Source organism: Carcharodon carcharias, chromosome 1 (assembly GCF_017639515.1).
Source record: "Carcharodon carcharias isolate sCarCar2 chromosome 1, sCarCar2.pri, whole genome shotgun sequence".
Taxonomy (NCBI): Eukaryota; Metazoa; Chordata; class Chondrichthyes; order Lamniformes; family Lamnidae; genus Carcharodon; species Carcharodon carcharias.
The window spans coordinates 188,240,632-188,263,016 of record NC_054467.1 but is presented as its reverse complement, the minus strand read 5'-3'; the positions used below and the strand labels follow the sequence as shown (position 1 = coordinate 188,263,016).

At 41.6% G+C, this 22,385-nt stretch overlaps 1 protein-coding gene across 5 annotated transcripts in view; it reads left to right on the top strand.

Moving 5' to 3' along the window:
* LOC121277368 (protein unc-13 homolog B-like) overlaps positions 1-22,385 on the top strand; it is a 710,648-nt gene that overhangs the window by 586,610 nt on the left and 101,653 nt on the right. For all 5 annotated transcript variants that reach the window (XM_041186756.1, XM_041186790.1, XM_041186765.1 and 2 more), the window contains 4 exons: positions 1,799-1,888; positions 10,177-10,311; positions 12,413-12,546; positions 18,677-18,762. In XM_041186756.1, coding sequence (XP_041042690.1) covers positions 1,799-1,888; positions 10,177-10,311; positions 12,413-12,546; positions 18,677-18,762 — 445 coding nt within the window. The remainder of the gene's footprint in view (positions 1-1,798; positions 1,889-10,176; positions 10,312-12,412; positions 12,547-18,676; positions 18,763-22,385) is intronic.

The following is a 22,385-nucleotide window of genomic DNA, read 5'->3' as shown; positions in this document are numbered from 1 at the left end:
ATTTCTCAAAGATTCAATATCATTCCAGGTTATTGCCATGTATTGTCTAATGTTGGGCTGTCAATTCAGATCTGTCCAGTCAGAGCAGTTAAGTATGATTGGTTTTACCAGCTCTATTCACTGTGGTTCTTCCATACAGAGAGTTTAATTTGTTAGAAAGATGTCTCTGATTGCTTACTGCCTTATGTTCTGCCCTTGCCACAACTCCGATCTATTTTCTTGGGTGTTATTTGTCGTGTAGGGCAGAATCCCAGACACTAAGGAGGAGCTTGTCATTGTGTCACTGCAGCATCTGAAGAAGCAGTCCGTTTTTAAAGGGACAGAAGCGACCTCCAAGTAGAAAAGGCCTAAGAGCATGAGTGCTTGTGACTGAAATGAAGGGAGAGGAAACTTCCACTCGGCGACTATGCCCATTAGGAGCCTTCGGGGCCATAACCCCAGTACAGGGTCTTCCCCTATCTTGCATAAAGCAATCCAGGGAAACACCCATAAGAAGAGTGAGCAAAAGGAAAATGGGACTCACCTTCTCAGGGAAATTTACATTCTGTGGCTCGAGAAGGGGTGCCAGTAATAGTCCCAGTACTGGGAGAAGAAACTCAAGAGAGGTAGCAATAGGGCTCATCCTGCTGTTCCGTTGTTATCCCAGTCAATCTGGGGTGGGACAGGAGAAAAATAATCCAGAATTAACTTATTGTTATGTAATATTGAGCCGAATCTTATGAGGAGTGGCAATCACCGTTGAATTGCCACTCTGCTCCTATTTACTTACCTTGCACTGGAGCTCCACATTTCTCACCCAGACTTCTGAACCGGGCTCCCTGAGAAATGTGGAGTATTGAGTCCTCCTTCATAGTGCAGGAGCATTGGGGAAGCAAAGCCGCTCCCCTTTTTATTGCACTAGCTGCCATTTACCAGTAAGTTTCAATGTCCCAAAGTCATTTTGACAAGCTATGGAGGGAAGGTAAGTGTGTATCGTAAGTGGGTGAGGGATCGTTGGGGGGTTTGAGAGAGTAGTCCTGTGGTCATGGGGGTAACTGGGGGGTTACAAGGGTAATTGGAGGGTGGGGGTAGTCGGTGGGTTGGTTGGGAGATAGTCGGAGGGCCCAGTGGGGAGTTGGAGGTCAGTAGCATAGTGTTACCCAGGAATTAGAACTGGTTTTAATCCTTAAAACTTTTCATGGGTAACTATACTAGATCTGGGCCATTATGGTGAAAATGTATGAATACGGATGATTTATTTTCAGTTAAGTGGTATTAAGGCAAAAATAATTTTAATGTGGTAGTTGTTTGGTTAATGGAGTAGATTTTAGAAGAAAATTAAACATTATGCAGAATGCTATGGTTTAATTTCCTTTGGACTGTTTTGGATCAGAGCTCTTATTACATGTCAATTTAATACTAATATAATATTGCATGTCAACTTGAGCTCTTATTCATAAACTAATTAAGGATTCAGCAATTGTTTTCAATGCAGAACAGTTTTTTTTTAATCACCTATCCTACGTTCCACCCGTTTACTTGAAATCGTTATTACTGATATAAATTTGGGCATCTTGTTTTGTTCTGCCTCAAGATGTATATAAAGTAAGATGTTCAGCAGAACATGAAATCTTGCTCAGGTGTTAAGAAATCTAGAATGAGTCGTGGTTTGTGTGTTGAAAATTGAATAGAATGTGGAACATTACCTGAAGATTTAACATGCATTTTAAAAAATATAATTTCAAGTTCATGTTTTATTTGTCTCAATCTAACGCAAAATAATTATTTGAAGAATTTGAAAGCCTGTTTGATTTAACAGAACAATTTCCCAGCAAGTAGCCCTGAGCGATTACAAGATCTGAAATCCACAGTTGACCTCCTGACCAGTATAACCTTCTTCAGAATGAAGGTATTCTCTTTCTACTGTCATTGTATTCTTCATGTTTTGTAAAATTTAAACCATGAGCATGAGTTTCAAATTCATAAAGGAGGAAAATAAGTATGCTTGAAGGTAAGGTTCTGTGCTTTTTTTTTAATAGCAGCTTTCATTTTTTATATTTTCTCCCCTTTTAGGACTGACTTTTGCTGTGATTTTATAATTTTACTTCCTGTGTATGATTAATTTCTTACAATAATGATCCCTTTCTCCTCCCTCTGCCTTCACTTTCCACAATCTGTCTCCTCTTCCACTTCTTGTTCCATCCCTCCTTCCTTCCCCTCTCTAGTTTCTCTCTGTCCCTCCTTTTCTCTCTTTGTCCTTCCTAACTTTCCTTTCACTCTCTATCTCCCTTCTCTCTCCCTCCTTTTCTCTCTTTGCCCTTCCTAACTTTCCTTTCATACTCTCCCTCCCTCCTTTTCTCTTTTCCCTTCCCAAATTTCCTTTCACACTCTCTCTCCCTTCTCTCTCTACCTCTCTCTCTCTCTGCCTCCTCCTCTCCGTTACCCTCCTCTTCTCCCTGCTTTTTTTACCACTCCCTATTTCTCCACCTTCCCTTCACAACCCCCATGAGTCATACTCCCTCTCCCACTTCTTTCTCTTGTCTGTGTCCCCTCCACAAATGTGCAGTGTCACACTTCATAAACTATTGTTTTGAATCTCTCACATGCTTCATAGAGTAGTATAACTGAATCAAACATTAGGGTATGATTATATCATCATTAGGTTTCTTCAATTGCTCTCAGTTGCTGTTCAGTTAAGAGTGAAGAATTGCTAGCAGCTACATTCAGACTTTCAAATGAAGTATCATTAAATTAAAAACATTATGGGCAGAATTTTTCCGTCAGCGAGTTGGGGGCGGGGCCCGCTCGCTGATGCGAAAATGACACTGGATGACTTCGGAGGAAACTCTGACGTCATCCCGCCCCATTTAAATATTCAGGAAGGCAGGCGGACAGCAAAATCAGCTGTCCGCCCGCTGACCTGTCAATGGCCAATTGAGGCCATTGACAGATAATTAAGCCAGTTAAAGGCCCTGCCCGTCCAACCTTAAGGTTGGCGGGCAGGCCAGGAGCTCCAGCAGGTTTCTGAAAAGACATGAAACCTCATCCACTGGCAGAATGAGGTTTCATGTCTGTTTTAAAAAACTTTAATAACCTTTATGTGATATTTATTAACATGTCCCATCTCGTGTGACATTGTCACATGAGGGGGACATGTTAATTTTTTTATTTTTCTATTTTTTAAGTTTCTAAAACTTTCACTGCTCTCCCTGAGACAGTACTTAGTCTCAGGGAGCAGTGTGCTTTTTCGTGTGCATGCGCGAAAGAGCACACTCTGACAGTTGGGTAATCCCTCCCCCCGGGACAGTAAGCGCATAGGGCTTCCCGTTGGGCAGCCCGCTGGGCGGGCTTTAATTGGCCCCCCCCCCACTCAAAATGGTGGCAGGGCCCGTTTCGGTGGAGGCAATCGGCTGCCCGCCCGCCGCCGATCCGGTGGGGCCCGTCCGCCCATCAAGTGCAAAATTCTGTCCTATGTTTCTGTTGAGTGAGATGTGTTTTTACTCATTAGGAATTGCATGTGTTTTTATAAAGGATGCCTTGCTTGGTTTCTGTGGCTGCTGGTTCCCCTTATCCTTAAAAATCCTCTTTGCTGAATTGAGTTGAATCAACTGCCAAAGCTCCTACTGCTGCCCCCAATATTGCAAGCTGTTGCTTGTATATGTTCTCTGCACCTGCTCTCTTATTTGCAACTATCCTGTGGAATTACCTTTCACCCTCTCCAGCTCCCTGAGTACAATTGGGGATTGGGAGGGGTGGAATGTACCTTACATGTGTTTCACTTCCCCTGCAGCTCACTCCTTTGCTGATATACCTGATCTGCTAGTGTGCACTGCTAAAATCTGAGACCACTCTGTTCCTCTGCTGGATCCATCGTTCAAACTCTTCTAGATTACTGTTAACTCTTCACTACTCCTTGGCCCCGTGATTTCCCTAAACAATCGTGCATCCCGATACTCTACACTTTGAAGAGCTCCTGGATTCGTTTTGCTTATATATTTGGCCTCAAACCTTGGACATTGGTCCAGAAATGCTCCAAACTGATTCCTGCCTGAAAGTTAAAATTCATGCTACCATTAGACCTCAATTATTAACTTTGTACTTTCTTGCAACATTTATTTTCCCTGTCCTCTGTTTCCATTGAAGACAAACCTGTCCTATTCTGTGCCATCCTCTGCAAGTCGAGTTTCCTCCATCTTAATTATGTACGCATTATGGCCTGCGCTCTGGTTCCAAGTCCTTTCTAGCTCCTTTTTACTACCTCTTGGCCTGACTGAGGCTTTTCTCTACTTTCTCCCAGCCAAATTAATTTTCATTTCTCTCATGTAAGCTATGTTCCACCCCTCCCAATCCCCAATTGTACTCATCACTACTCCTGCTGCTGCCTCAGGCTTAAATCCCCCTGGGTAACCCTGGGCTTTCCTCTGTGCCCCTTGGTATTCTTCAAAGGCTTCTTCAAAGCATTTTTGGCTGTTTCATTATAAGTAGCAATCCTAATTGCCCTTTATTCTCTTCTTTAATCCAGTGCACCCACTGGGGACTGATCTCACCAATCTTGCCATTCCACTCACTCACCCTATGCCTCTTGAGGCTCTTATTTGGCTCAATTAAACTGCCCTTTACTGCATTTCTCTCCTGCATTCCATTCATTCACACACAAGACCCTTGTTACCCGTCAGCTTATTGTGAACAATTGCATTGGCATTATGGTTTTGACTGAATCTTGACTCCCAAGTGGAAAAACCTTGCTCTTCACTGAGTCCCAGTCTGACTATATTTTCCACCATCTAGCCCATGCAGGCCACAGTTATGGTTGTGTGGCTGTTATCAGCAGATCAGACCTTGTCTTTCTCCCTATTCCTTTGCCAATTTCTCCACTTTTCAGAGCCAGACTGTGACCATAAGACGTAGGAGCAGAAGTAGGCCATTCAGCCTGCTCCGCCATTCAATGAGATCATGGCTGGTCTGATAATCCTCAACTCCACTTTCTTGCCTTTTCCCATAACCCTTGATTCCTTTACTGATTAAAAATCTGTCTATCTCAGCCTTGAATACGCTTAATGACCCAACCTCTACAGTCCTCTGCAGTAAAGAATTCCATAGATTGACTATCCTCTGAGAGAAGAAATTCCTCCTCATCTCTGTCTTAAGTGGGTGACCCCTTTACTCTAAGATTATGCCCTCTGGTCCGAGACTCTCCCACAAGGGGAAATAGCCTCTCAGCATCTAACCTGTCAAGACCGCTAAGAATCTTATCTGTTTCAATAAGGTCGCCTCTCATTCTTCTAAACTCCAATGAGTACAGGCCCGACTCAACCTCTCCTCATAAGCAAATCCCTCCATCCCCGGGATCAACCTAGTGAACCTTCTATGCACTGCCAGTATATGTTTCCCTAGATAAGGGGACCAAAACTGTTCACAGTATTCTAGGTATGGTCTAATTCGTGCCTTGTATAGTTTTAGCAAGCCTTCCCTATTTTTATACTCCATTTCCTTTGAAATAAAGGCCAACATTCCATTTGCTTTACCTATTACCTGCCGAACGTGAATGCTAGCTTTTTGGGATTCATGCAGGAGGACCCCCAAATCCCTCTGTGCTGCAGCTTTCTTCAGTCTTTCTCCATTTAAGTAATATTCAGCTCCTTTATTCTTCCTGCCAAAGTGCATAACTTCACACTTTCCCACATTATGGGCAGAATCTTGGATGGCGGGCGGGCCCCACCGGCTTGGCGGCGGGTGGGCAGCCGACCCCCGCCACTGTAATGGGGCCCGTCGCCATTTTAAGCTATGCGCTCCCTGTGTGGGGTGGGGAGGGATTCCCCATCTGTCAAAGTGCGCTCTTTCGGGCGTGCACACGAAAGAGCGCACTTCTCCCTGAGGCAAAGCCCTGTCTCAGGGAGAATACTGACAGTGGATGAACACTTTAAAAATAGAAACATTAAAAAATTATTAACATGTCCCCCTCACGTGACAATGTCACATGAGATGGGACATGTTAGTAAAGAACACATGAACTTTATTATTTTTGTACAAAACGGACATGAAACTTCATCCCGCCAGTGGATGAAGTTTCATCAATAATCAGAAGCCCACTGGGGCTCCTGGCCTGCCCACCAGCCTTAAGCTTGGCTGGGCAGGTCTTTAAGTAACTCTTTCGAGTACAAACACGTTTCTATCTGTTCCTATTCAGATGAAGTTACATTGTTTCATAGTTTGCCATTGTGAGATTTGAACTCTTGATACTCTTTCGAGTACAAACCTGTTTCCGTCTGTTTCAGATGAAGTCACATTGTTCCATAGTTTGCCATTGTGAGATTTGAACACTTGATACTCTTTTTGAGAGGATGTAACTCTTTCGAGTACAAACACATTTTTCCATCTGTTCCTATTCAGATGAAGTTACATTGTTTCATAGTTTGCCATTGTGAGATTTGAACTCTTGATCTTGGGGTTACAAGCCCAGTACCATAACCACTTGGCTATTTAGGCCAAGCCCATAGTTAGCCATTGTGAGATTTGAACTCTTGATCTTGGGGTTACAAGCCCAGTACCATAACCACTTGGCTATTTAGGCCAAGCCCAGGTCTTTAAGTACTTTAACTAGCCTGTCAATGGTCTCAATTGGCCATTGACAGGTTGGCAGGTGGACAGCTGATTTTGCTGTCTGCCCACCTTCCTAAAAATTTAAATGGCCTGGGATGATGTCGGGGTTTCCCCCTGACGTCATTCCGCGTCATTTTTGTCTTGGCGACCAGGCCCCGCCCCCAAATTGCTGAGGGCAAAATCCTGGCCTATGTTTCATCTGTCACATTTTTGCCCATCACTTAGCCGGTCTATATCCCTCTATAGACTCTTTGTGTCATCCTCACCACATGCCTTCCCATCTATTTTTGTGTCATCTGCAAACTTGGCAATAATACATTCACTTCCCTCATCCAAGTCATTAATACATATTGTAAGTATTTGTGGCTCCAGCACTGATCCCTGTGGCACTCCACAAGTTACAGGTTGCCATCCTGAAAATGCCCTCGGATCCCAACTCTCTGTCGTCTATTAGTTAGCCATTCCTCTATCCATGCTAATATACTAATCCCAATCCCATGGGCTCTTATCTTGTAGCCTTATGTGTGGTACCTTATTGAATGCCTTTTGGAAACCCAAATATATTACATTTGCTGGTTTCTCTTTATCTATCCTGCTTGTTACCTCCTCAAAGAATTCTAGTAAATTTGTCAGGCAATGTTCCCCTTCATGAAGCCATGCTGACTCTGCTTGATTAGATTATGCATTTCTAAATGGTCTGCTATTACATCCTTTATAATGGTCACTAACATTTTCCCAATGACAGATGTTAAGCTAACAGGCCTATAGTTACCTGTTTTTTGTCTCCTTCCCTTTCTGAATAACTGTGTTACATTGGCAGTTTTCCAATCCTCTGGGACTTTTCCAGAATTTAAGGATTCTTGGAAGATTACTACCAGTGCATCCACTATCTCCGCAGCTACTTCCTTTAATATCCTAGGATGCAACCCATCAGGTCCAGGTGACTTATCGACCTTCAACCTCATTAGTTTCCCTAATACTTTTTCTCTAGTGATAGTTATTGTATTTATTTCCTCCCTCCCCCCCTTTTGCCCCTTGATTATTTAGTATTTTTGGAATACTATTAGTGTCTTCTATCATGAAGACTGATGCAAAGTATTTATTCAACTCCTCTGCCATTTCTTGGTTCCCCATTATTATTTCCCCAGACTCATTCTCTAAGGGGCCCATATTGACTTTGGCCTCTCTCTTTTTATATATTTAAATGAACTCTTACTGCCCGTTTTTATATTACTTGCCAGTTTACCCTCAAAGTTTATTTTCTCCCTCTGCATTATTTTTTTGGTCATCTTCTGTTGGTTTTTAAAACTTTCCAATCCTCTGGCTTGCCACTAATCTTTGCCACCTTGTATGTTTTTGCTTTCACTTTGATACTGTCCTTAACTTCCTTGGTTAACCATAGTTGGTTTATCCCCTTCCTACCATCTTCCTTTCTCACTGGGATATATCTTTGTTGTGAGTCATGAACTATTTTCTTAAATGTCTGCCATTGTTCAACAACTGTCTTTTCTGCTAAACTCCTCTCCCAGTGCACTCCAGCCATCTCTACCTTCATTTCTTTAGAATTACCCTTATTTAAATTTAGCACAGGTGTTTCCGAACTAAGTTTCTCACTCTCAAACTGAATGCTAAATTTGACCATATTGTGGTCATTGTTTCCTAGAGGATCTTTTACTCTGAGATCATTTATTAAACCTGCCTCATTACAAATTACCAGTTCCAAAATAGCCTGATCACTAGTTGGATCCACAACACATTGTTCAAGGAAACTGTCTTGAGTATACTCTATGAATTTTTGCTCGTGGCTTCCTCTGCCAATTTGATTTTCCCAATCTACATGGAGATTAAAGTCACCCATGATTAATTTACAGCCTTTTTTACGTGCCCTCATTATTTCCAGAGATTTATTCTTTGTCCAACAGCAGAGCTGCTATTAGGGGGCCTGTAGACTACTCCCACCAGTATCTTCTTCCACTTGTTACTTCTTACCTCCACCCATATGGATTCTACACCTTCTGATCCAAGATAATTTCTTGCTATCATATTTATTCCATCTCCTACTAACAAATCTACCCCATCACCCTTTCCTTGCTGCCTGTCCTTTCGAAAGTCACATACCTCTGGATATTTAGTTCCCAACTATGATCTCCTTGTAACCATGTCTCCGTAATGGCCATGAGATCATATCCATTAATCTCTATTTGTGCCGTTAATTCATTTATTTTGTCCTGAATACTACGTGCATTTAAGTGAAGAGCCATTAATTTTTCTTTTTTTTTTTTTACCATTTTTTCCCCCTTTTACCCTATTTGCTGCTGTATTTTTTTGTTTGTACACACCTGTCACACTCTGGGTATCATTACCTAAGTAGCTGCCCTGCAATGCCACCATACCCTTTTGCTTTGTAAGCCTGCTTATCCCCTGTGACCACTTCCTGGGGCAAAGTGTCCAGGTAACTTTCCTCCTCCCTGATGTGGCGCAATGTCTGCAGCTCAGACTCCAGCTCCTTAATTCGGATCCAAAGTTCTTCGAGCTGCAAACACTTACTACAGATGTGTTTGCTCCAGGACCCCACATGTTGCAGCAGCAACACATCACCTGTCCTGCCATCGCTATCGTATTTAATTTAATTTATTAATTAATTACTCTAGTATCTGTGCTCTTTACACTTTATTGAATTTAATTATTTACACCAGTATTGATCTTATAGTTAACTATTTTTAAGAAAAAGATAATAAAAACTAGAGATCTAAACACTAAATGTAGACATTAATTTTAATCTAAAGACTAGAAATACCCACCAATCCAACCCACCAATCAGCTGCTGTCCGCACTCTTTTTTTAATGAACTCTCCCCGCTCTGTTTTAAATAAAGTCCACGCTCACCCACTCTGTTTTTAATGAAGTTCACGGTGACCTGCTCTTCGTTTTAAATGAAGTCCACAAGCGCTATCTCTGTAAATAGCCCCACTGCTTTTCACAAGCGCGCTCTCTGTAAATGGCCTGTGACCATAAAAAGGGGTAATACTCGCCTAATCTGGATCTTGCCTTAAGTTTCTCATCCCGATCTGGATTTTGCGCAGTTGTGCTAAATATTCCACAGAATTTCAGGGTTCGGATATGTGAGATTATGTAACTAACGCTGTTTCTTACTGCCTTTTGGCAGATCTTTTGTGCGCTGTGGAGAGCTGCATGATAGTATCCTGTCTAAATTCCAGTTGATAACATTTCAAACCACCTAAGGAGTATTAGTTTTGAGAAAGAAATCTTTATTGGTCCTCACTGTAGGGTGTACCAAGCCAGTTTTTAATGTCACAATATGAGTATTTTGGCAAGTATAACTTTATGGTCCTGACAGCTACAACTGTGCCCTGCACCATGTGAAGTGATCCCTGCAGTCATTTGATTTATATTTCATTATAACATTGCTACTGTCTTTTTGGTTGAACTGAATTTAATTAAAAATGTTAAATATCAATGCCTTTATTTGCTTCTTCCTCTAATAGTGTTTGAACTGGGTACAAATATTCATTTCCAGTGTACAACAGTAGAACACACAAAAAGAAGTGAAACATCCATAAACTTTTTCTCATTTAGGTGCAAGAATTGCAGAGCCCACCTCGAGCCAGTCAAGTGGTGAAGGACTGTGTGAAAGCTTGCCTCAATTCTACGTATGAATATATTTTCAACAACTGTCATGAACTGTACAGTCGAGAATATCAGACTGATCCAGTAAGTGACAAATTTAATAATCACTTTGCAATCTCACAAATATTTCAAATCAAGTTTTAAACTTTAAGGATGTGTGAGGCATTCAGTATATAGGCTACAATTCTAACTTCACTGTGTTGGATAGAGGATATGCCACTACACATTGTGAACGTTGGGGCAAGTTGAGAGACTTAATGTATACAGCAGGCACAAATAAGTGGAGTAAATTCATTCCGGTCAGCTTACAAAACAAATGGCAAAAGGACCATTGACCCAGCTGAAATCAATAAAGAATTTGTCAGCTATGTTACCCCCCTCTATACCTTGGAGATTAGGACAGAAAACAAAATGATTACTAGCTGGTTGCTCATCTCCTTTCTGAAAAAAGCTCACCTTCATGATCTGTGTTCAATAGATATTGAATGCACACTTATAAGAGTAGGATTCTTTACAACATTTATACAGTGAAGTCCTGAAAATGTTTCTACCCAGTAAAATTCAAAAGTATCAAAAATTTGTAATCAAGTAGAGCCCTTGAACGAGTCACATTTCACATTGAATTCTACAGAACCCAAACTGACCCTTCTACTCATGAGGCTCTTTAATTACATGTTAGACCAGATTTTCCCGGTCCCCGAGTGGCAACCTAGGATGCGGGGAGGTGCGATTTTGGGGGACTCCCCAATGCAGTTGCACCACTGGATCATTTTACTAGCGGCAGGAAGGACAGTAGCACAGCTGTTCGAATGTAGGCAGCCAATTTGAGTAATTACTGGCCCAAGTGAGTACTATTTTACTAGGCCGCAGTATTTTGCTGATGGCAGAGTGGCCCGTGCCATAAGAAGAGGCTGCCAGCAGCATGGAGGTGACCTCCCAGCGGCTTCCCGGAGGGAGGCCATCGCATCCCAAGTCTCCACAGCTCTGAATTTGCTGTTGGAGGTGTTACTTCTCTGATCACAGGGCCATAAAGTGATTTGCCTTTCTACCTCGGTAGGACTCTTCACCTTTCAACCTCTCTTGCTGGCACAGCTGAGTGCTGTAGAGCTGCTGGCCGAGTGCCAGACCTCAATGAGACCGTGAGCCTGCCAGCAACCAATTATGAGGCCGCTGCCACTAACATATATGCCACAGCTCCTGCTGCTTGTCCACATGAGCTTGGGACCCTTATTTGGTCCCAATACTGGTCTTACCTCCTGCTGATAAAATCCCAGCCATTGCTTCAATTCAACCACAAGAGCAAGAACGACTACTTTTATTATTTAGTTCATTAATCTATTAAACATCCCAAGGTGCTTCAGAGAGGAAGAGTGGCCAGGAAGCAAAAGGTCAGAAGTACAGGAGTATAATTCTTGCCTTAAACAACTAAATATAACATATAACTCTGCAATTCTGCAATTCTTTTATTTTCTGTGACCTATCCAAATTTTATTTAGCACTATTCTCTCCAAAAGAAATAGAGAAATAATGTGGTGTGATTTAGGTTTGGTGGTATTCAATTCTCTTGACATTATTAAAGAAATAATAGTAATAACTGAACGTAGTTTCCAGGTTCAATGCCTGCTCTGTGCTAATCATTCAAATTAGTCTGAATGGTGAAAGGGAAGTGAAAGGTGGCCTCGGCTCACCAGCATTCAGGAATGGAAAATCACCCAGTGTCATGTCCCTGGTAATCATTCTTGAGAGACATGCCCAAGTTTCAACAGAGTTGGTGTAATGCTTTTTTTCATTCTTTTGTGGATGTGAGCATGGCTGGGCTAGGCCAGCATTTGTTGCCAATCCCTAATTGCCCTTGAGAAGGTGGTGGTAAACCCCCTTCTTGAATTGTTGCAGTTCATGTGGTGTTGGTACACCCACAGTGGAATAGAGCACCAGTGCTGATTAGGTTTGCATATGCAGAATGGTCAGGGAACTATACCTCAGTGAGTATGGATAAAGGGGTGAAAACTGGTAAAATTTAAAGAAAAACTTCTTTGCTCATCATGGTGCATGACCTGAATACTGGGCAATGGAATACTTAAGTGCAATTATTGAGATGACAAGTTTCAGCTTTGCATTTTGTTAGCTCTGTCTTTTTGTCGGGTTTTCAATGTTTTGAATGCTGTGTACATTTCTTCTTTCACAGAACAAAAAGCAAGAACTGCCTCCTGAGGAGCAGGGACCCAGTATAAAGAATTTGGATTTTTGGCCTAAACTTATCACTCTTATAGTCTCCATTATTGAAGAGGATAAGAATTCATACACGCCTGTCCTTAATCAGTGAGCAGAACTTACTATAATAATTCATGTACAATGAAAACAATTTAATCTCCTGTGCTGAGATGCTAATGGATCAAGTACATTTTGGACATTGCATGAAAAATGAGAGACCTGGGGGTCCAAATTGACAATAAATTGAAGCAATCGCAACAGTACACAGTGGCAGAGGATAAAGCAAATTAGATTTTGGGATGTATTAAAAGTTTAACATTGAGTTGACATACTCAGGTAATTCTGTCATATTATAAGTCATTGGTGCAACCACACTTGGAATGCAGAATTAGTATATAGCCCCGGTTTGCATAGTTTAACAAGGATGTGGTAGCTATTGAAATAGTGCAGAAGCATGCAAGCAAAACAATTTACAGAAATTAGGGATTGTATTGTGAGGAAAGATGATGGAACTTGAGCATGTTCCCACTGGAAAAGAGAAAATTTAGAAGTGATATAATTGCTGTTTTAAGAATTTTAGGAAGAATGAATAATGTGGACCATAACAAAAGGTTTCATCTTGACTAGAACAGTAGGATCAAAGGAAGGTAAATTCAGAAATGATCTGTTGAAAAGTTGACCCTGAAATTAACAGGGAGCTGGGCAGAAAAGGGGGTCAATCAGCGGATAGTTTTGTGATCGGGAAACCCTGAAGAATAGTTTTCCCTCCAGTCCTGCCGAATTGAATGTCAGGATCCAATTACCGTTTTTGGACTCCATTTGAATTTCTGGCATGGCCCACCCTTGATGCCATTTTGGTGAGGGCATTAGCACATGTTCTGGGAGTGTGGACTGGAAGTACATGGAGTAGGCAGATTGTGATATCAGTCAGTGTGTAGCACTGAGTTGACACCAGCACTGCTATTTTGGACCTCATTGTTCCAGCTAATACAATCTAAAGCACGCAGAGCTGAACATTAGTTCAACAGCAGGAAGGACCCCTCACGAGCACTATTTAAAGAGATCATCAACTGCTTTCAGGTTAGTTGCTGATTAATTTCTACTGGTTCTATCTGAGCTTGTAGAAGTGCCATAATTTTTCTACTGCTACTTAAAGGTGGTGAAGACAACTGCTGCATGTGGTGAAGGCCTTGTTTCTGACTTCAAGGATTTTGCTCCCAGTTATGGGTGTAGAATAAATGGTTAACAGAATGGATATGCTAATAAATGGGACACATGATTTGGCACTGATGTCAGACCATCATGTCCACCAATTTAGGGATCAGAAAGTTCCCAACACGATTCAAACTTGACAGAGACACAGGTGTATCTGTACTGGCTGATCACCTTGAATGGTTCTGCATAATTCCTCTTCAACCTTCCATTATGAAACCCCAGGGGCCAGTCAAACAAACCTAAGTGTTAACGGCCAGATTACTGCCACACTGTGCCATAAAGGCCGACAGATCATGGAAAACCTTTATGTCATGAGAAACCAAGTCATTTCCTTACTTAGCAGCAACATGTGTATAGTAAAAGCCCACTAGTTCACTAATGTTTTTTCGAGAAGGAAATCTGTTGTCATTACCTGGTCTGGCCTACATGTGACCCCACATCCACAGCAATGTGGTTGACTCTTAAATGCTGTCTGAAAGGTACTCAGTTCAAAAAGGCAATTAGGGATGGGCAATCAGTGCTGGCCTAGCCAGCGATGCGTACATCCCATAAGTGAATAAAAAAAAGAGTTGCTGCAGTTCTAAAAGTTATGAGGGTTTTAAAAAAAAAAGATCCACAATCGCTAGGATCCTCTCCAGCTCAAAAAGCATGGGAAAATTACTGGCAGAGGACTGGCTGGCTGCAGAAGTTCAAAAAAAGGCAATACCTGCAGAATAAAGACAGAACAAAAAAAAATTACCTTGAGGTCGAGGTGGTTCTGCAGTAGGTCTTTGGAAGTTTGGAAAGAAAACTCCCACGCTCGCTGGGAGCTCGACAAAACCAGAAAGGCATGGGAAAATCAAAGTCAAAAAGCTAACAGCTGCAGAGAAAGCCTGAAGTAAGAGTTACAACTCTTAAAGAGACAACATATTTAAGGCAGAGAATGACTACACTTGACGGATGTATGGGACATTTTAATGTGATTGTTGAACAGAGGAGCTGCTACACTGAACGCTTTGAGTTTAATGTCCTTGCAAATGGAATTGAAAATGATAAGGTGGCAATTTTCTTAAGTGTGATGGGAGCTAAAACCTTTGGCTTATTAAGAAGCTTGGTGCAACCTGTCAAATCTAGCACAAAATCGTATGGGGACATTGTAAAAGTCCTGGAGATGCATTTTTCCCGTAAGCCACTTGTCATTTAGGTTTCACAAAAGAAACCAAGAGGGGGAAACAATTGCACAATATGTTGCAGTACTTAGAAAGCTTACTGAACATTGTGAATTCATGGAAGTACTGAATGATGCCCTCCCTGACAGGTTGGTGTGTGGCCTTTGTAGTGAAGCAATCCAGAAATCCTGACAGAGGCTAACCTCGCTTCGCAGGAAGCCATAGATGTTGCAGTCTCCATGGAGCTGGCTGCATAAGAAGTACAGCAGTTGAGTGCATCAACTCAACTGCATAATATGACAGCTGAGTGTGCACACAAGACAGCAAGCTGTCGAGAATGTTACCGTTGTGGAAAGTCTGGTCACCATCCATCTGAATGTTGGTGCAGAGACCATGAATGCCATCAGTGTAGCAAGAAGGGACACATTGAGCGTGCCTGTAAGAACAAAAGAGTAGCAGGGAATCAGAAAAGCAAACCAGAGGAAAAGAAATCTGCAACTAGCGTAATGAGAAGAAAAATCTGCATGTCACACAGCAGGGACAGGAGGACCAGAGTGACACCGAGTCCAAAGAAGAAGTGCTCCTCCACATCTTGTGAGTGGCAGGTGGCTCACAAATCTACTGGGTAACAACCTGCTGGAGGGCCAACCAATACATATGGAACTGGATACAGAGGCAGCAGTTTCTCTGGTCCCAGATGCTGTGTAGAAGGAAAAACGTAAACATCTTCCCTTGACACCTGCAAAAATTGTTCTGAAAACATAGACAGGGGAATCTTTACCTATGATGTGCAGAACAGAAGTTAAAGTGGAACTAAATGGACAGACTGCTGAGCTACCACTGTTTGTAGTGAAAGGCAACTACCCAGCTTTAGTTGTTTGGTCAAGGCTTGAGAAGATCTGGTTAAACTGAACAGAATTACATGGCATTGCAAAACAAGTAACTGGTCTGACAGCTGTTTTGAAAAAATATGCTGCTGTTTTCAAAGGAGATTTGGGAAGCCTGAAGGGAATTACCATAAAATTGAATATCAAAGCTGACTCTCAACCAAATTCTCTGAAGGCCAGAACCATGCCTTATGTCATACGGCCAAAAGACGAAGCTGACCTGGAGCTTCTGGTCAAGATAGGAGTCTTATAGCGAATGGACAACATCCATTGTTCCAGTGCTCAACAAAGATGGCTCTATATGCACCTGTGGAGATTTCAAGATTACTGTAATCCCTGTGTTGGGTACTGAACAATATATATTTTTTTATTCATTCATGGGATGTGAGCTTTGCTGGCTGGGCCAGCATTTATTGCCCAATTGCCCTGGGAAGGTGGTTGTGAGCTGCCTTCTTGAACAGCTGCAGTCAAGGTGGTATAGGTACACCCACAGTGCTGTTAGGAAGGGAGTTCCAGGGTTTTGACTCTGCAACAGTGAAGGAACAGCGATATATTTCCAAATCAGGATGGTGAGTGACTTGGAACGGAACTTCCAGATGGCGGTGTTCCCACCTATCTGCCCTTGTCCATCTAGATGGTAGTGGGAGTGGATTTGGAAAGTGCTGTCTAAGGAGCCTCGGTGAATCTCTGCAGTGCATCTTGTAGATGGTACACACTGCTGCTACTGTGCGTTGGAGGTGGAGGGAGTGAATGTTTGTGGATATGGTGCCAATCAAGAGGGCTGCTTTGTGCTGGACAGTGTCAAGCTTCTCGAGTGTTGTGGGGGCTGCACTCATCCAGGCAAGTAGGGAATATTCCATCACACTCCTGACTTGTGCCTTGTAGATGGTGGACAGGCTTTGGGGAGTCAAGAAATGAGTTTCTCATCACAGGATTCCTAGCTTCTGACCTGCTCTTGTAGCCACAGTATTTATATGACTAGTCCAATTCAGTTTCTGGTTAAAGGTAAGCCTCAGGATGTTGAGAAAGTCGGGGATTCAGTGATGGTATCTCCATTGAACTTCAAGGGGTGATGGTTGGATTCTCTCTTCTTGGAGATGGTCATTGCCTGACACTTGTGTGGCACAAATGTTACTTGCCACTTGTCAGCCCAAGCCTGGATATTGTACATGACTTGATGCATTTGGACTTGCTTCAGTGCCTGAGGAGTTGAAAATGGTGCCGAACTTCGTGCAATCGTCAGCAAACCTCCCCACTCCTGACGTTATGACGGAAGGAAGGTCATTGATGAAGCAGCTGAAGATGGTTGGGCCTAGGACCCTAAACTGAGGAACTCCTGCGGTGATGCCCTGGAGGTGAGATGACTGACCTCCAACAAGCACAACCGTCTTTCTTTGTGCTAGGTATGACTCCAACCAGCGGAGAGTTTTCCTCCTGACTCCCGTTGACTCCAGTTTTGCTAGGGCTCCTCGATGCCACACTCTGTCAAATGTGGCCCTTATGTCAAGGGCAGTCACTCTCACATCACCTCTGGAGCTCAGCTCTATTGTCCATGTTTGAACCAAGGCTTTAATGAGGTCAGGAGCTGAGTGGCCCTGGTGGGAACTCAAGCTGAGTGTCGGGGAGCAGGTTATTGCTAATCAAGTGCCGCTTGATAGCACTGTTGATGACCCCTTCCCTTACTTTGCTGATGACGGAGAGTAGACTGATAGGGCGGTAATTGGCCGGGTTGGATTTGTCCTGCTTTTTGTGTGGAGGATGTACCTGGGCAATTTTCCACAGAGCCGGGTAGATGCCAGTGTTGTAGCTATAACAGCTTGTCCAGGGGTGTGGTAAGTTCTGGAGCACAAGTCTTCAGTACTATTGCCGGAGCATTGTCGGGCCCCATAGCCTTTGCAGTATCCAGTGCCTTCAGCCATTTCTTGATATCACGTAGAGTGAATTGAATTGGCTGAAGACTGGCAACTGTAATGCTGGGGGCCTCTGGAGGAGGCTGAGATGCATCCACTTCCTCATATTGAGGACCTTCTTGCTGGCCTGGCTGGTGGACAGAAATTCAGCAAACTAGTTCTACACCAGGCCTATTTACAAATGCACGTGATGGGAACTGACAAGAATATCTTACCATCACAACAAACGGGGACTGTACTGATATTGCCACTCGCCTTTTGGAATAACATCAGCTGCAGCCTTGGGTCAGAGGGCCATGGATCAGATCCTGATTGGCTTGCCTGGAGTTCAGTGCTACCTTAACAACATCTTAGTAATGGGCAAGACTGATGAGGACGCCACCCTATAAAGGCTAGAAGAGTATGGCCTACTGGTTTACAAAGACAAATGTGAGTTTTTAAGCCCTCTGTGGAATATTTGGGACATGTCATTTATGCTGCTGAGCTTCACAAAGCACCCTCCAAGGTCAAGGCTATTGTGGATTCTCCAGTTCCTCAGAGCTTCGCTTGTTGTTAGGGCTGCTGGATTATTACAGGAGATTTAGTTCACAGCTGGCAACCCTGCTGAACCCCCTGCATGAGCTTCTATGTCAGAACAAAGCCTGGAAATGGACAGAAACCTGCGATGCTGTGTTCAAGAAGGCTAAAGCAGCACTGACAGATTCCGAGCTGCTGTTGGACTTTGACCCATCCTTACCTCAACAACTTGCATGTTATGCATTGCCTTATGAAGTTGGGGCCGTTGTTTCACACATAATGTCCCCTGGTGAGGAGAGGCCCATGGTGTTTGCTTCACGACTAATATGAAGTAGTGCAGACGAGCTTAAAGTGTTGCTGGCATTTCACATACATGAAGTTTGCATGCTGCTGTGTCTGAATAAATTGGCGTAGGTTAATCATGCATCCTGATCTCAGGGCCAGTTTTCAGACCTTATCCAATTATTCCCCATAGGTTATTTTGGCTATGTGTCTGTTTTCTGCAACTGACCAATTTTGTCCCAAATTCTATTTGTAACAAACTATATTTCCTTAATTTCAGATTTCCTCAGGAGCTTAATGTAGGAAAGATAAGTGCAGAAGTAATGTGGAACTTATTTGCACAGGACATGAAATATGCCATGGAAGGTATGTAAATTCTTTATTATTTAGATTTAATCAGTGATACAGTAAGGAACCATTTTTTTTAAATTTTTCTAACTTTATGAAAGAGCAATGGTCAGAATTATTTGGTCTGCATTAGATAGCCTTTGAGGTTACCAGGCTGGAAAATTTGCAGAATGGAATGAATGTCATGTTGCTGTTGTGCTATTTCTAATTGCTAACACTTGGCAATTATATTATCATGTCCACATTTTCTGTATGTGACTTACTCATTTTTTAAAAATATGCAACTGACAAATTGTGGGCAGAATAGTTGTTCAATAATAATAAAGATTAAAATCTCAAGTCCTTGTTTCCCTCTTCGCAATCCTCGACTTACTTCCATTGTATCCTTAGTTTAGGATAGAAAAACCCAACCTGTAAATATCTCCATAAAGCACAGCTTGTTCAACCTGCTAGAGCAGTGTAGGAAATAATTTCTTTCTGTGCTCACTTTTAGTCTTTCAAGACTAGCAAATTTATCCCTGCAGGAGATAAATAGTGTAAATACTATTCAAGACTGGGATTTGAATTTGGACTGCCTGGTTGGGGCCTAATTACTCAGCTACTAGGCAACCAATTTGTGTTCTTAATGTAATTTTTTTCTGCTTCATTCCATTTAAACAAAACTGCAATAGTTGGAAGGATTTGAAGCTTTTAATGTTATTTTACTGTGTGTCAAAGCTGTTCCATTTCATTAACTCATCAAAGTCTGATACATAATTTGTAATAATTTTGCCCATGAGTGTTTTTCAGCGTATTCAAAACACACTGGCCATAATCATTTTTATTCTGAAAGAATATTTTCTGGCAGCAAATTTCTTAAGTCATTTCAATGTTTTTTAAAAAAGCTCTAGGGTATAATTTTTATCATCCCTGAATAAGTTAATATATTTTCTTTATATTTCTTTGACAAAAACTTTTTTTCTCGATTTCAGCTTTATATAATTTAACATAAAATACAATTCACAACTGCATTTTCAGAGATGGCCATGTCTTTCAGCAGGAAATTTAGATTTAATGATATTTCCTGAGTGGGCTTAATAGAATTTTGTTGGTGATCTTTGAAGCTAATTTCTGATTAGTGACTCTAAAAAACAAAAGTGGTTAAAATGCTCCATTTATGACAACATGAGACTTCTTGTTTCATGACAGTATTTCACTCATACTGTAATTACCTGAAACAGGGAAAATCAGCTATGTTTATTTAAGTTACAAGACATTGAGAATCGTTTAGCCATCTAGGAATGAAATGAGGAGAAATTTCTTCACTCAAAGGGCTGTGAACCATTGGCATTCTCTACCACAGAGAGTTGTAAATGCTCAATCTTGGAGTATATTCAAGACAGAGGCCAATAGATTTTTGGGTGCTAGGTTAACCTGGGATAGTGCAGGAAGCTGGAGTTGAGGTAGAAGATCAACCATATCATGCTGAATGGCAGATCCAGCTTGAAGGGTCAAATGGCCTACCCCTACTCTTGCTCCTTTTTTTATGTTCAGCGGTTAAAATTTTTAAAATCTCTAACCCTAGCTCAACCTATTGCCCACTTTGGGTTTATAGATCAGGCAGCCAAACCACTCCAAATAGGTGGGATGACAATTTAAATATTTTAATGAGGCTGGCAAACATCCACCCCCCCGTTTCCCAAAGTTGTGGATCAGACTTATTTGCTCCTGTAGTCTGTTCTGAGAGTCACAGGGGACACTCTGGGTGGGGACCCTGTAAAAACTAAAACTCCTCAGCATGTGAGGAAACCTGGACTTCCGAAGCAACACACTGTTCGCCCACGACCCAGATGTAACCTGCGTCTTTTCAGTGTTAAGTTCAGCTTTCTAGGCCAGGCTAAATTCATAACTTCCAGATTCAGAGATGCAACTTTCAGCTGATCCAATCTGTCAACATACAGACCAAAACAGTTGTCTTTTTAAAATTTTTTTTTTCACCTTAATGTAGTCACTGTTTCTATGTCATGCTTTGACTGAGTGGGAGCTAGGTCTAAGTTATGGATATTTCCATGTCAGTAAGAAAGTAACAAATAGTTAAGAATCAAAGGATTATTTATTTTGGTTGTTACAGATCAACCGTTAGAGATGTGAAACTCAGGGGACTCTTGGAAATGATTGTGAGACAGGTCTGGGATTGAAACTTCTGTTTTCCATAGAGAGTCTGGTACATTGGTATTGTAACAAAAGGAATGTATCTTTACTGATTAGTGTTTTAATTAATCCATTGTTGCTACCATCGTAATTCCGACCTCAAATAAAATTTTTGTGTAGAGTTAATTATAGAAGACAATGGTTGGTGCATCTCTACAGAGAAATAATTGAGCAGCGTCAAATGCTGCTTTAACATCAGAGCTACAATGGACGTTATCACAAAGGAAATCAAAATTCATATAGCACAAAAATCAAATTAAATTTAGCTAATAAAAAATTGAAACCCAAATGTTCTTGTACCCGGTATTTATCTGGTGTCCTGTGCTACTGATAATTTTAGCCGTTCTATATTCAGTACTACATCTCCAGAATACAGAATAATAATTCTCCAGCAACTATTTTCTAAATTTGAAAATTAATGGTATTGAAGGATGCATCTCAGCTGTTAAGGGATGTAGAGCATCATGCTGGTTCCTGGGCATTGCTGCTTTTTAAAACAAAATGGGAAACATCCGTAGCTTATGTGTTTACAATTGTGAGCCATATGAATCAAGTAATGTACTAAAACCAGTAAAAGAGGCTAATTGCAAACATTGAACTATCTGTGCAGAACGTGCTTTGAGTCTGTAGCTTCCTTGGGTGATTTGCCTGTGGCTGACTGCACTCCTATATGTTATTGTTTGGTCTCACATTATTATTCTAATACTGTTCAGACTTGCGTAATCCTACAAATATGATGTACCAAAAGAGGAGAGAAGATCAGACTGGATAAATATGATTGCTACCTGTGGTTCCACTGTCTGAAAATTATCAAAATGCTTGTCCAACATCCAGTATTTGATGAGCAGAAATTTTCTCTAATTAAATATTAGGAACACTAAAGCCATTGCCTTTGGTTCCACTACAAATTCTGTTCCCTAATCTACTGACTCTATCCTTTTCTCTGGCAACTGATTGAGGCGGAACCAGACTGTTTGCAATCTTGGTGTCATATTTGACCACATATCTGCACACTCACTAAGATCATTGATTTGCACCTCTAACACAGCCCATACCTCAACTGATCTGCTGCTGAAACCTTCATCTATTTCAACATACTCCCAGCTGGCCTCCCATATTCTACCCTCTTGAGGTCATCCAAAACTCTGCTTTTCAAGGATACTTAGCTAGAAAGTGTAATAACATAGTACAATAAGAGCAGAACCTACAAAGTCATATCTTTTTGAACCTCGTTTTCTTGTCTTTGTGCAAAAATAATGACTCCAAATTTTATGTATTGAATTATTGCAAAGAATCTTAATGTGTCCTTTAGCAAACACTTAAAATCACTGTCACCCACAGTGTATAGCACTCTCAAATCAAACAAATGTTGTAAAATTTATCTTGTTCAACTGTAATATTGCAAAATGCAGTGAAGTTCACCAACATACCTGTGTTTAGCTCAAAAGTCC